The sequence below is a fragment of the Toxoplasma gondii genome, chromosome VIIb, assembly GCF_000006565.2.
Source record: "Toxoplasma gondii ME49 chromosome VIIb, whole genome shotgun sequence".
Taxonomy (NCBI): Eukaryota; Apicomplexa; class Conoidasida; order Eucoccidiorida; family Sarcocystidae; genus Toxoplasma; species Toxoplasma gondii.
The window spans coordinates 4,823,214-4,835,272 of record NC_031475.1 but is presented as its reverse complement, the minus strand read 5'-3'; the positions used below and the strand labels follow the sequence as shown (position 1 = coordinate 4,835,272).

At 52.4% G+C, this 12,059-nt stretch overlaps 2 protein-coding genes across 2 annotated transcripts; one reads left to right on the top strand and one right to left on the bottom strand.

Annotated features, from left to right (window-relative positions):
* Positions 1 to 1,228: 1,228 nt before the first annotated feature.
* On the top strand, positions 1,229 to 8,013 carry TGME49_255430 (Rad9 protein; the record flags this gene model as incomplete). The annotated part of the gene is made up of 9 exons (XM_002364830.2): positions 1,229 to 1,558; positions 2,070 to 2,243; positions 2,847 to 2,999; positions 3,544 to 3,682; positions 4,210 to 4,281; positions 4,523 to 4,888; positions 5,114 to 5,172; positions 5,610 to 6,457; positions 7,066 to 8,013. 9 exons carry the CDS (start codon positions 1,229 to 1,231, stop codon positions 7,340 to 7,342), a joined length of 2,418 nt encoding a protein of 805 aa, XP_002364871.1. The 3' UTR covers positions 7,343 to 8,013.
* A 253-nt stretch (positions 8,014 to 8,266) lies between these two features.
* Positions 8,267 to 10,823, bottom strand: TGME49_255440 (hypothetical protein; the record flags this gene model as incomplete). Its single annotated transcript, XM_002364831.1, has 3 exons — positions 8,267 to 8,869; positions 9,336 to 9,885; positions 10,113 to 10,823. The coding sequence occupies 3 exons, from the start codon at positions 10,821 to 10,823 to the stop codon at positions 8,415 to 8,417; spliced, it is 1,716 nt and encodes a 571-aa protein (XP_002364872.1). The 3' UTR covers positions 8,267 to 8,414.
* Between the last annotated feature and the right edge of the window lie 1,236 nt (positions 10,824 to 12,059).

The window sequence follows — 12,059 nt, the reverse complement described above, 5'->3', positions numbered from 1 at the left end:
GAATCAAAGTCTACTGTTCCAGATATTCGGAATGCACGCAACAGCTAACTACATAACGTTACGCCATGAAGGACTCCAGATTACCCTTAGGACTTCTGTTATATTGAGGCGCAGTGCTAAGTGGTTCTATGTCTGACTGTCGCCTTCGGGGACCCCCCACTGACAGTTGGCAGGGCTGCAGCGCTGGCCCCGTCACTTGACTTGCAGAGAGAACCTTCTAGGTGCTCTTTGCGGAGTCGTAAGTCGAGATTCGTTTATAATACCCTTTCCACCGCACATAGGTCCCCACCTGTCTCGTGTTCCGGTGGAAGGAGTGGAAAAGTGCGGTCCCGGACACGCATTTCGCCGGTAACCGTTTATGCGGCTTGCGATAGTGCACGAGAGATTTGTTGGATATCTGTCGACGACTTGCGCTCTTCACTGGCATACTATTCCCACCCAGCATTTTTACCTGGACCACCAACCTGGAGCAATCGCTTACCCTCTTTTCCTCACTGTCGCGTTGCATTTAGTGTCTGGCGCCACGGCCGGCTACGGAACCTTTTCGCGTGCACACGCGCGACGTCGCTACTCGCGCTTCGACGTTCCGGTGTACATACATCCGAAACATAACTTTGAGTCATCGCCGCAGAACGGTTCTGTATGTAGCGTACTTCAAAACAAGAAGTGCTGAAGCTTTGCTATTCCGCGGAAAACGACGCCGGTGTTAAACCAACTTCGAGCGGCCGCTTCTGACCGCGTGCATCTGCACACTTGGGCGGGAAGTGTGCTTTTCTTGCCGGCAAGCTTTCGAGCACTCATCGGTGGGATTGGCCTGTCAACAGCCTGTAAAGATTGGGCCTCTTCGTCACTGGCTTCATCCCACTTTACCGCATCGCTCCCCGGGCTTCCTGCAGAGTTTAACTCGTCGACCTACGTGGCGGTGCGTGCGCCCAAAGGCTTCGGCAACCGTGTTTTTCTTTCAGTTTCACAATTTCCCCTGGGTTTTTGCCGCCTGCGGACATGGCATCTGCTGCTGTCGCTGCCTGTTCCTGCGTCCAGTACCCCTGCTGAACATTGCGCGTTCACCACGACGCTCTGATCTAACGAACCGGTGCTGGTTTGTTGCCTCGGAGTGCACTGTCCCGTTCCCTGGGCAAGGTCTTTCAGTACGAGAGAACCAGTTGAGACGCTGAAAGGATGAATACCTCGTGCGGAGGGCGTCCCCTGTCGGCCTCTGTTCGCAGACATGGAAGTCGAGTTGTCTTTTGCAGAGGCGCTCGTTTTCCGCCGGGCTCTCAATGCCTTGCGGAGCGTGTGTAGAGACATCCGGGTGTACGTGCACAGGAACTCCCTCCACCTCGAAGGCCTCAATGACAGCCGCACGGCGTGGATGCAAGTTGCCTTCGCCAGATGTTTCTTTTCCTCTTTCCGCCTCTTGAAAAAAAACCATGCGTCGCGAACCGCGGGCGTGGAAAAGGAAGCTTTCGAGCGCGGAGCCGGGGCAACCGAGGACTCTGCAGAAGAGAGATTCGAAGCGACTGTGAGCGGGAAACAACTTTGGAAAGCTATTGCGAAGGTACGTTTTCACAGAAGTAATTACTTCTGTACAACCATCTATCCAGGTGAACACTACGTACACGCATGCATCTATATATGCCTCGATGCAGAACGCACCAGTCTCCTCGGCAGGTCGACCGTCGCGGACGATGTTCTGTTTCCAAAAGTGTGTATATCGACTCTCTCCATCTAGTTGGATATCTCTTTACATCGATATATGCGTTTTCGCATTGACGTAGATGTAACAAGGCCTCAAAATTTCCGTTTCCCTACACGTGTCAGTCATGAGAGGACGATTGTTGTCGCTGTTGTTAATAAGAGTTTCCCTGTGTGTCGAGAGACGACTTCTCTGATGGTGCAAGGTTGTTTCTCAATTTCTTCTTGATATCTTGTCTCGTCGAGGCGTTCTACCTGCAGTCCCTTTCCTTCTTCAGTCCTGCTCGAGTTCCCATGCTACCCGTTTCTCACCCCTGCCTCGACTTCCTCGTCTTGTAGATCGTCTTTCCCGTTTTCGAATCTCTCCTTTCCAGGCTGTGAGCCCGAGTTCGGGGTCTGCGTCGGGCCGAGGCACGCTGACTTTGGACCGCATGCTCATCAAAGGCATTTTGTCAACGCATGCAGACGCGACAGACTCGTCAGCGCTCTCCCTCACGTTCTTCTTCAGAGACCTCCCCGTCACGCAAACCGTCCTCATCTCCGCAGTTGTGAGGCGGGAGAGAGACAGGAAGCAGAGACCGTCCTGGAAACAGTGCATCATGTACAGACATATGTTCTGATGGCGTTCAGCACTGCACATGGAAACAACTTTTTCTTCGCTTTTTCGACATGGCGACACGCGTCTCCCAATCGCGCTCTGCAATCGGTTGATACACAGCTTCTGAGTCTCTGTGCATGCGTCGCTATAGAGCCGCCTGTGGGAATCAGAGGCTGGAGAGGTCCTCATGTTTGCTTGTTGTTACCTTTCTTTGCCGCACGGCTACTCGTACAACCTTTGCAGAAGCGCACTCACTTTTTCCAGCAGTGCATCTCCAGGCATACACATGTCTTTCGAAGATATACGGCCCTATCTAGTATAAATTGATATATAGTTTGCGTACGGGTAATGACTGAATAAAACAAATGAATATGTATACATAGGCGCATATATATATATATATATATATATGCACACGCGCATGCACGGAGAAAGAAATGTGCTTGTTGGCCCCTTCCGTCTGTAGGCTGCGTATTTCTTGTGCCGGTATGAAGGCCTTCTGTGAGCTTGCATGCGCCGCGTTTGAGTGATGTGGGGTGTACGTCCACCGCAGAATGCGCCCCACACGCTTCCAGTCTTCATTCGGTGGAAAAGGCGTCACCTGATCGCCATGCCTGCTCGCAGTTGGATGAAGCTGCTCGACGAGTATCTCTTGAATCCTGAGAATGTGACGCTTGTCCACGATGTCGCTGGCGAAGCTCTAAAGGTCGGTTCTCCACACATGCATCCAGAGATTCCCATGTCAATCGACTTCTGCTTATTCCGACAATTCTGTGCACATGCACATATATACATATATATTTATATGCGAAAATGTGCATGTACTTGAACTACTGATGCATCCCTGTTTGTATATCTGTTTGGCGATGTCCATTTCCAGTTCTCTATGCCAGGTTGATCATTCATTTGCGCCTTCCATCTCCGAGCACTCGTTGCAGAGTTCTCTACCTTATCGAGACGCCTTCCTTCCCTTGTCTCGCTCGTCCCCGTTTCGTCTCTTGTCGATTCTCACATTTTCTGTTTCTTTCTCTCGGACTTTCGTCGCTCTCGAATCACCGAAAAGACAAGCGGTGAGAGAGAGGCGGTCGTGCTGGCTTTCACGTGTCTCTCCAACCAGATTCGAAGGGGTTCGCGCTGCATGCGCCTGCTTCCCGTTCTGTCTGACGCGGCCGTCCCTGCGGTATACGTACACCCGAAGTGATGGCGTCCACGGCCTTTCTGGCAGAGGTAGTTTCCCGTTCGCTCCGCAGGTCCAGTCGGAGTGGCAACCACATGCCCCGAATCGCCGAGATCTCGAGAACAGCGAAGAGGCCAAGCAGACGGCAGCTTTTCAGGGACTCTACGGCGAGATCGTTCTGGAGAAAAATCACTTCGACCGCCTTGTCTTTGGTGAGAGATGAAGCCTTTCTCCGGGGTCCTCAGCTCCGTCAACAATACGCATGCGCTGCACTCAAGGCGCCTAAAAAGTCGCGGTGCCTCACGCTTAGCGCAGGTGTATAGACAGTGCATTTGCATGCCTACATATATATATTTATATTTATTTATATATATATATGTATGTGTACAGGTTGAAGTTCACTCAGTGTTGTGTCTTGTGTCCGTTGTGTGGGTGGTCGTGTTCCTGCATCGAAATAAAAATTCACACATGCATACATCTATGTTAACATGTCAGCTAAAAACTTCTTTGACTGAGTCACCTTCCACATTAACTACGGCGACCTTTGTCACGGGTGCCCCGGTGCTTTCGTCTGGTTCGAAGAATACGATTTAGATCTTTTTTCGGTGTACCTGCACCCAACGACACCCCAGAGGCCCCTTCCTTTTCTCTGGTCCTCTCAACCAGTTCGGCCGCGTTTTGGTACATCTCCAACAACGCCTTTGTGTCTCTTCTTTCTTCCTTCTCTCTTTCACTGCAGATAGTCGACTGCCTGCCTTCTCCCACCTCACGTTCTCCTCGCGGGAACTGCGAGCAACGGCCGCTCTCTGTGGTGAGTTGGACAGAGCAAAAGAAAAGAAGGCTCAATGGGCAATTTTGCGTGGTATGGAAGCCCTGAAGATGCATGCATGTGCATAGATATACGAGGAGATTGAGATTCGTCTCTGTTGCCGGGGAAGGAAACGTTTTACTTTTATTTTCAGAGCATTTCTGAACCGTTCTTCTTCTTCATCATCTTCCTTGGCATCGACCTCTCTCGTGTCCATCTTGCTGACTTCCCCTCCGCTTTTTAGAACACTTTGAAGCCCCTCTCACAGTCTCCTACCGACTACCTGGACGCCCGGTCGTCTGCTGCTTTGGCGCTGCTGCTCCTCTCGCCGCTGCTTCCCTGCAAGAAGAGGCGCCTGTCTCCTCTTCCTCCTCTCCTTCTTCATCCACCTCTTCTTCGGAAAACTCAAGTCCGGCCTTCGTGCCTCACCAGATTCTGCGCGAAGCTCTTCGGTGTGTGCAGGAAGAGTACGAGGCGGCGAAGACCGTGCGTCGCTCTTCGTTCGATGGGGTGTCTGGGCATCCGGAAGGAGAAGCGAGCGCGAGAGAGAAGGCTGGCGAGGACGGAGCCGCCTGTGGAGCGCGCCGGCAGGAAGGGAGAGGCGCGCTGCGTAAGTCGTTGCGGAAGCAGCAAAGTGAAGAGCCATTTCGGGAGGGAGAGGCCGTTTTCGTGCTGTCCGAACACTCGAGAGACTGGGGTATGCGTAGAGACAGATACACGCGAGCAAAGTGTACAGCCAGCGCAGGCCTGCGCATCGAGTTCGCGCGCATCTTTCTGCCGTGCATGTCTCGGTTCGACTTGGCTTTTTTTCACTCGTTCTTGTTTCTTCTCCCAGGCGGAAAACACCGAGCCTCGCGGGCGTGGGCAGGCTTCGTGTGGATCAGCACTTCGCCTGTAGGTCCTTTTCGCTTGTGAAAGAAGTCGCTCGTTTGTCTCTCTTTCGGAGTTTTTTTCTTCCGTGTGGTGTCTGTCCGTGTTCTAGAGTTCAAGTCTTGTTCCCTTCGTCTTGCCCGCAGGTCGTCTACTGCATCTTCTGGAATCCGGAAACTCGCTGTCTCGCTGTCTGTTCTCTCTTTCGTTTTTCCTCTCCTACAGTCGTTTTCACCCTCCCCATCTCTTCCTTTTTCTTCTCTCTTCCTCTGTCGCTTTCTCTCTCCTCTTTGTCTTTCTCGTGTCTCCCGTCTCTCTCTCCCCTCCTGTCTGTCTGTCTGTCTTTCTCCTCTTTCTCCGTCTCGTCTTCTGCCTCCCTCCTCGTCTCTCACCGCTTTCTCTCTGTGTCTTCCCGCCTTCCTTCTCTTCACTCGGTGTCTCCTCTGCTGCCGCTGCCTCAGCTGGAGTCTGCGGAGGGCGCTGCCTCGGAGGACGCGAGCGTGTGGGGTGACGACTATCTGGACTACGTTGAGCTGTACAGACAGCTGGAGGAGCCGGTCTCTGCCGCGGCCGAAGAGTTCTTTGCGCCTGCGCCACACCCCTCGCCTTGCGCCTTCGCTTCTGCAAGCAGCCTTGCTCCCCGAAGCGGCAGTCGCCGCGCTCCGCGAGCCACAGACTCGCAGGAGACGCGAGAGAGAAGTTCTCAACAGAAGAGAGACAAAGAGAGCGAGACGGTGGGGGGCTCTCAGGCCTGCGGGTCCCGAGAGAGAGCACGCGTGGACGGGGGAGAAGAAAGCGGAAGGGGAGACAGCCGCGAGAGAGGAGAGACAGCTTCTGGAGAGGCCCCGGACAGCACCTGTGTCTCTTCGGGCTTCGTCGACAACACAGAAAAGAGAAATCCCTGTCTGTCACGGAGAACAGAGAGGAGACTCAAAGAGACAGGGGAGAACGAGGGAAGCCGAGAAGACGACGAAGAAAGTGTGGCGACGTGGCTTGGCGAAGATGAAGAACCTGAAGAGATGGAGGCGTTTCTAGACTCGAGAGAATCTGGAGAGACAGCCGAAAGAGCGACGAATGCGGCAGGTGAAACAGTCGATGCAGACGAGATGAGAAAGGAAGAAAAAGGAGCAGAAATCCACAGGAGGAACGCGGACAGCAGAAAAATACATGAAGAAGGAAACGCAGAAAACGAGAAGGAACGGGAAACGTGGCGACAGGCCTCGCGCGCCCGCGTTCGACGCTGGATCGAACACCAAGGCCTGGCCGGCGCGGCTGAGATGTACAGACACCTCGCAGGTGCTTTCGCGAAGTAAGCTGGATGGGAGACACGAGCGTCTTTGTGTTTTTTCTTTCAGTCGAAGACACGAGGAAAGATGGAGGGTCCGAAGGACTCGCGCTTTGGTCTAGAGCTAAAACGGGAGAACCAGGTCTCTCTTCCTGTGTTTAGAATGCGAATCTCATCAACCGGCAAAGCTCACAAGTTCATAGACAAAATTCACATTTCGCGTATCGATGGACGGTCACATGCAAGTTTTCTTTTTTTCTGTTGCTCTTCCTTGCTTCTACATGTCACTTCTCTGAGTTTCCGCGGGTGTTACTCTCCGTTTTTCGTCTTCGATGCTTGCTTGCCCACATCTTCCTTTTTCAAGTGGACAAGGGGTCGTTGCGTTTTCTCCGTTTGCCTGGGTTTCTCTTCTGTCTTCTTTTTCTGTCTCACATACCAGTGTCTCGCGCTCTTCTCTCGGTATTCCACTCTCGCTTCTTCTCCCTTCTCCGGTCCTTCTTCTACATTTTTCGCTCCTTCTTCTCCCTTTTTCGGTCCTTCTTCTCCCTTTTTCGGTCCTTCTTCGTCGCCTGTATTATCAGTTCTCGTCGTCACTCTTTCATGCGACTCCTCTCTTCTCTTCCTCTCTGCAGCGTGCGGCTCTCCAGTGTATCTACACCTCTGTCCCCGAGGCGCCGTCACGCGCGTCTGCCGGTTCCTGCGTCTGAAGAGGACTTGTGTAGTTCCTCCGAAGAGAGAGGAGAGACGAGGAAGACGAAAGGCCCAGAGGGCGAGAAAGAAAGCAGAGATGACGCGAGAATGACCAGCAGCACGGATGACGAAAGCGTTTCCAGTGTCTCTCTCTCCGACGTCGAGATGCCTGGCGAGTGGCTCGTCTCAGAAAAGGACTGGGAAGCGGGATGTCTGTAGACTGTCTCGTTGAGTCTCCTCTCTCCGAACAAACAACGCAGCGAAAGGACAGGCAACGGTCAACACAAACGCCACACGAAGCGCGCGTTTTCTTCTCGCGCGCGCGCACAGAACAGGCACAAGAACGCATATCTGCCATGTACGTGCATGCATTCCATGTACATAAATATATAAATATAAATATAAAAAAAAATATATAAATATGCATATATATATGTGTATGTATATTTAATTACTCATGTATACATATAGAATACACCTATCTGTTTTTTTGAAGGGGTTTGACATGCTGAGGGGCCCGGTCTGCGAAATAACGGATCCCGAGAGAAGGAGAAACACTACACTTCTCGTTTTCACTCCTTCTCCCCATCTCTTTCTCAAACTACTCTGCTCCTTTTTCTCTGGAAAAGAAAAGCCACGCACCTATCTCTCCATGTATGCGTATATATATATATATATATATATATATATACATATACATATATATATATATATATACATGCGCACATTTATATCTGTATCTGTACACCTTTCTGCATGTAAGTAGAAATATAGGTATTTCGATACTGGCGCTTAGATATCTACAGATAGAAACTGGATACATGAATATGTAAATAATTTTAGACATAGATACGCACAGGGAGCTTTGTACGTGAATGTATGCTTGTGTGCAGAGGTGTGTGGGAGTGGGGAGATGTTTTTTCGCAGAGTTGTTCTTTTTATCTGGGTCTGGCGAAACTCTTTGAGAGTCGGTCATGAAGAAGTTTTGAGGGAATTCGTTGAACTGCCGAGAGGCAGGCTTGCGAAAGGCAAATTTTAACAGAACCGGGACTGGCGAAGAGCCGAGACACCTCAGTGTTTTTTTGGATAGCTGCATTTTTTTCTTTTTCTCGAGCACGCAGACGCCTCGAAACCTGGCAAGACGGAATGTAAAGGAACCCTGCAGAGAGGAGATGCGGCCCTCTTTCTTGGTTTCTTGCTCTCGCGCGTTTCGTCGCTTCTTGCCTCGTTCCTTCTCTCTTTGTCGCTTTCCCTGTCTCTTTTTCTCTCTCGTTTTCGCATGTCTGCTTCTCTATCTTTTGGTGGCATAGAGCGTGAGAAGGGTGAGAGAGAGAACCATCGCGACGCCTCCAAACGTGGAGACTTCTCTCGAACAGAGAGAGAGGGAATCATTCGCGAAGTCAAGGAACTTCCGAACGGCAGAGCCCCCGCGAGGCAGGTCACTTGCCCCTTCTCCCTTCTCTTCTCTGTTCTCTTCCTCGTTCTCCTCCCCTCTGTGCTCTCGCTTGCTCTCTTCTCTCTCTCCTCGTCGCCATCTGTGGCACTTGCAGAGGGCGTCCAGTTGCGGAGAAAGAGAGATTTTCTCTCGGGAGAGAGTCCGTCGCGCCACGCTGCTCCGAACTCCGAACAGAAAGGAAATCGGCTCTCCTGGCCAGACTGGAAACGCGCCGTGCATGCGCAGGCAAAACTGGACCAAGGCGCTGCTCCCCGGACTTCCCAGAAGCACCTCCTCGATGTGCCACCGATCTGAAGTCCACGAAAACATCCACGCCCACACACACAAATGCTGCATGGGCTCACTGCTGATGCGCGAAAATAGATACACATACACATGCGTCCATGCTTGTGTGACTGAGCAGTTGGTTCTCTTTCCATCCATACGTTCCTAATGTTTGGGTTTGACAACGTACATGTATTCACATGTACATATGTGGACAAGCATATACATATATCTGTGTGCGAGTATGTATTTGTCTCTCCAATGTCGATACGAATTTGAATATGCTCGATAATTGTTCATACAGGCGAACTCTTGCAAAGGTCTAAAACTGGAAGTTTGTTCAAAAATACGAACGGGAAGGTTTTCGCCGCCTTCTCATCGACCGACAGGAGAGCGCTTTGTCGTGACTTTTTTGCTGTGTATCTCTCGCTTGACTTTGCTCTTCTCTCTTTTGTCGCTCGCGCGTTCTGACCAACTTAACGCGAGTCCTACCGGGGAGGGGAATCGAGAAGAGTACGGCGAAGAAGACAAAGGCGCGAATGTCAAGGAGACACGGTTTTCCTTCTTTTCCTCCGAAGAAGACGTTTCCGCGCTGTTCAAGCAGGGAGGCGAGAGCACAGATCGCCTGCTGCAAGTTCTTCAGCACCGCAGCCTCGTCTGCCCTTCTGCGCTGCTTCGTCCTCGAGTGGTTCTCTCCCTCCTCTCCCCATTTCTTTCCTCTCCGCTTGTCTCCTTCGCTCTCCTCACGCCCGCCGTCTCGCTTCCAGGCACTCCGTTCGGCCTGTCCGCCTTCCCCGCAGCGAGACGACAGAGAAGAAGCGAGGCGAGAAGCAGAGTTGGAGGAAGGCGTAGAAGATGAGCTAGAGGCAGGAGGAGAGAGAGAAGAGGAGCGAGGGGACAGAGAGCTCGGAGAGAGAGAAGAGAGCCGAGAGGTCCGCGTGATGTAGGCCACAAGTCTGCCATCGACGGCTCCTAGGGAGTGAGTGAGGAGAGGAAGAGTGAAATTCGAAAAGACGTCATTGTCTGTCCAGAGGTAGAAGTCCTGCACAGAGCATCAACTCAGTTTCAGTCTCTCGTAAAATCAGTCCGCTGAAACGCACGCAGGGTCCGTGAAGGCCGTTTCGTTTTGAAAAAAAAAACAGCTCCTTACTCGCGAAAGACCCTCCGAGACAGAAACTCCTCTTGAGACGAAACGGTTTTCTGAGTGGCACTTTCGAATGCATGCACGTCAATCCTCCCCCTTCTCTTGGGGTCTCTCTCGCTTCTCACCAGTGCGTCGCCGACGGCAGATTCGACGAGGCAAGCGTACGACGCGTCGTTTTGTGGCTCTCGATTCGTTTTTTCAGCTCGACATGAATCGGGTCTCTCATGTTCTCTCGCAATCTTTTCTCTCCGCGCGTTTCTTCCCCTGCCTTCGCTGCGTCTCTCGCCCCGGCGTCGCCTGTGCACAGTGAACGGAGACTCGGCCTCCTGCAGGCGGGAGGACGCTCTGGAGAAGATTTCTTCTCGCAAGTGTCTCCCGACGAGGAGCCTCCCGGTTTTCTCACTGTCGAGAGCCCACGGAGGCTGCGCGTGAGTCTGTTCCACGCGCGTCTCTCGTCCTTCTGCGCCGAGAAGCAGCGCACCCAGCGCCGGCGCAGGGTCTCGAAGAAAGGACGAAACGCAGGCGAGAGAGGCCGCCAGCAGGCTGTCGCCTCCGGCCGCCGCAGGCGTGGACAGAAAGGAGAGAAAGGAGGAGAAAGGGAGGCGAGTCTCCCAGACGAACTCGACGGCGACGCAGAGCAGCCGGCGGTAGAGGAGCAGCTCTAGGGTGAGAGGACAGAGAGGCAGCGGCCCCAGACGAGGATCTGTCGGAAGGAAGGCGTGGATGACCAGTGGCCGTCGCGCGAGAGGCGAGGAATGCGTCGAGCGAGGCGAACGCGGCGGAGGCGAAGACGGCGGAGTCGAGAGGGAGAAAGATGGTACGCGCGGCTTTTGCATCGTTCACACAGGAAAAAAGCACTGCCTGCAGGACACACGGATCGAGACAGTCTGCAACATGGAAATGCAGAAAAGCGGAGACGGAGGAGGAGAAGGGGAAGGAGAAGGAGAAGGGGAAGGAGAAGGGGAAGGAGAAGAAGAAACAAGAGGAGAAGAAGGGAGAGCGCTGAACTGGAGGTGTGGAGCATTTACGCGGCTGGCGAAGGGCGTCTATGGCTGCGAGCAAAGCATAAGGAAGTTCTAGGTTTTCGATCGAAGGAGACTTCGAGAGAATCTCTCGGAGGAGGAGGAAGGAAAGGGCACAGAGGGCAAGTTCACGAGAGACGCGAGGGAACAGGAGGCGCCGCGGAAAATGGTGGAAGGAAGATTGGGGAAAATGAGGTGGAGGAAGAAGAGAGAAAGACACATTGGAGAACGCCGAGCCCGCGAGAGAATGAGGTGCTTCATGCGCGTAAAAAATCAATCAAAAATCAAGCAGGAGAGAAGAAGGCAGAAAAGAAAAGGTAAGAGAAAACGCACAGACGGAGAGAAGGCAGAAACGCGCAGGAGCAAGCGGACGGAAAAGAAGAGAAGAAAACGAAAAAGAAGAAGGAAACGAGAAGACACTCAAATCGCGAAAAGCTATGGAGATCGAATAGCCACGGGGGAAGGCAGTCTCCACGGTCTCGAGGCTCGTTTTCCTCTGAGGCGCGGCACCAAACCTGAAAGAAAGGAGTGAAACTCGGGAGTAAAAGTGGTTTTTCTCCGTCCTTTATTGCCACAAGGAAAGGGGCAGAACCGGAGGAAAAGAAAACAAATCTTGTGCGTTTTTCTCATCGCTTGCTAAGCTGCCGCGCACAGAGGCTCATTTGACCAGCGAAGCGAAGGTGCAGAGGAGAACACAGGGAAGGCAGCTCCTGGAAAGCGAATACTTCCACGAAGTCTGCTAAAATGCCTCGACGAAAGAAAAAACGATCCCGGTTTCCTGGCATGTGCTTTAAAACGCGAAAACACGGCAGAAAACGACGAGAAAAGTGCCTCCCGAGGACGGGAACCTAGCGCGCATGCAGAGAAGCTGCTTCAGCACAAGGTAAACGCGCAAGTCGCCAGAGGAGAAGCGTTTGAAAATCCAAAATTCCGCGAATTCTGTGAACCCTTTTAAATGCCATGGCCCATCAATATAAACAAATCCATCCACAAAACAGAATGAGGAACCTTTAGATCCGTAACAAGAAAACATCTGTGTCGTACACCAAG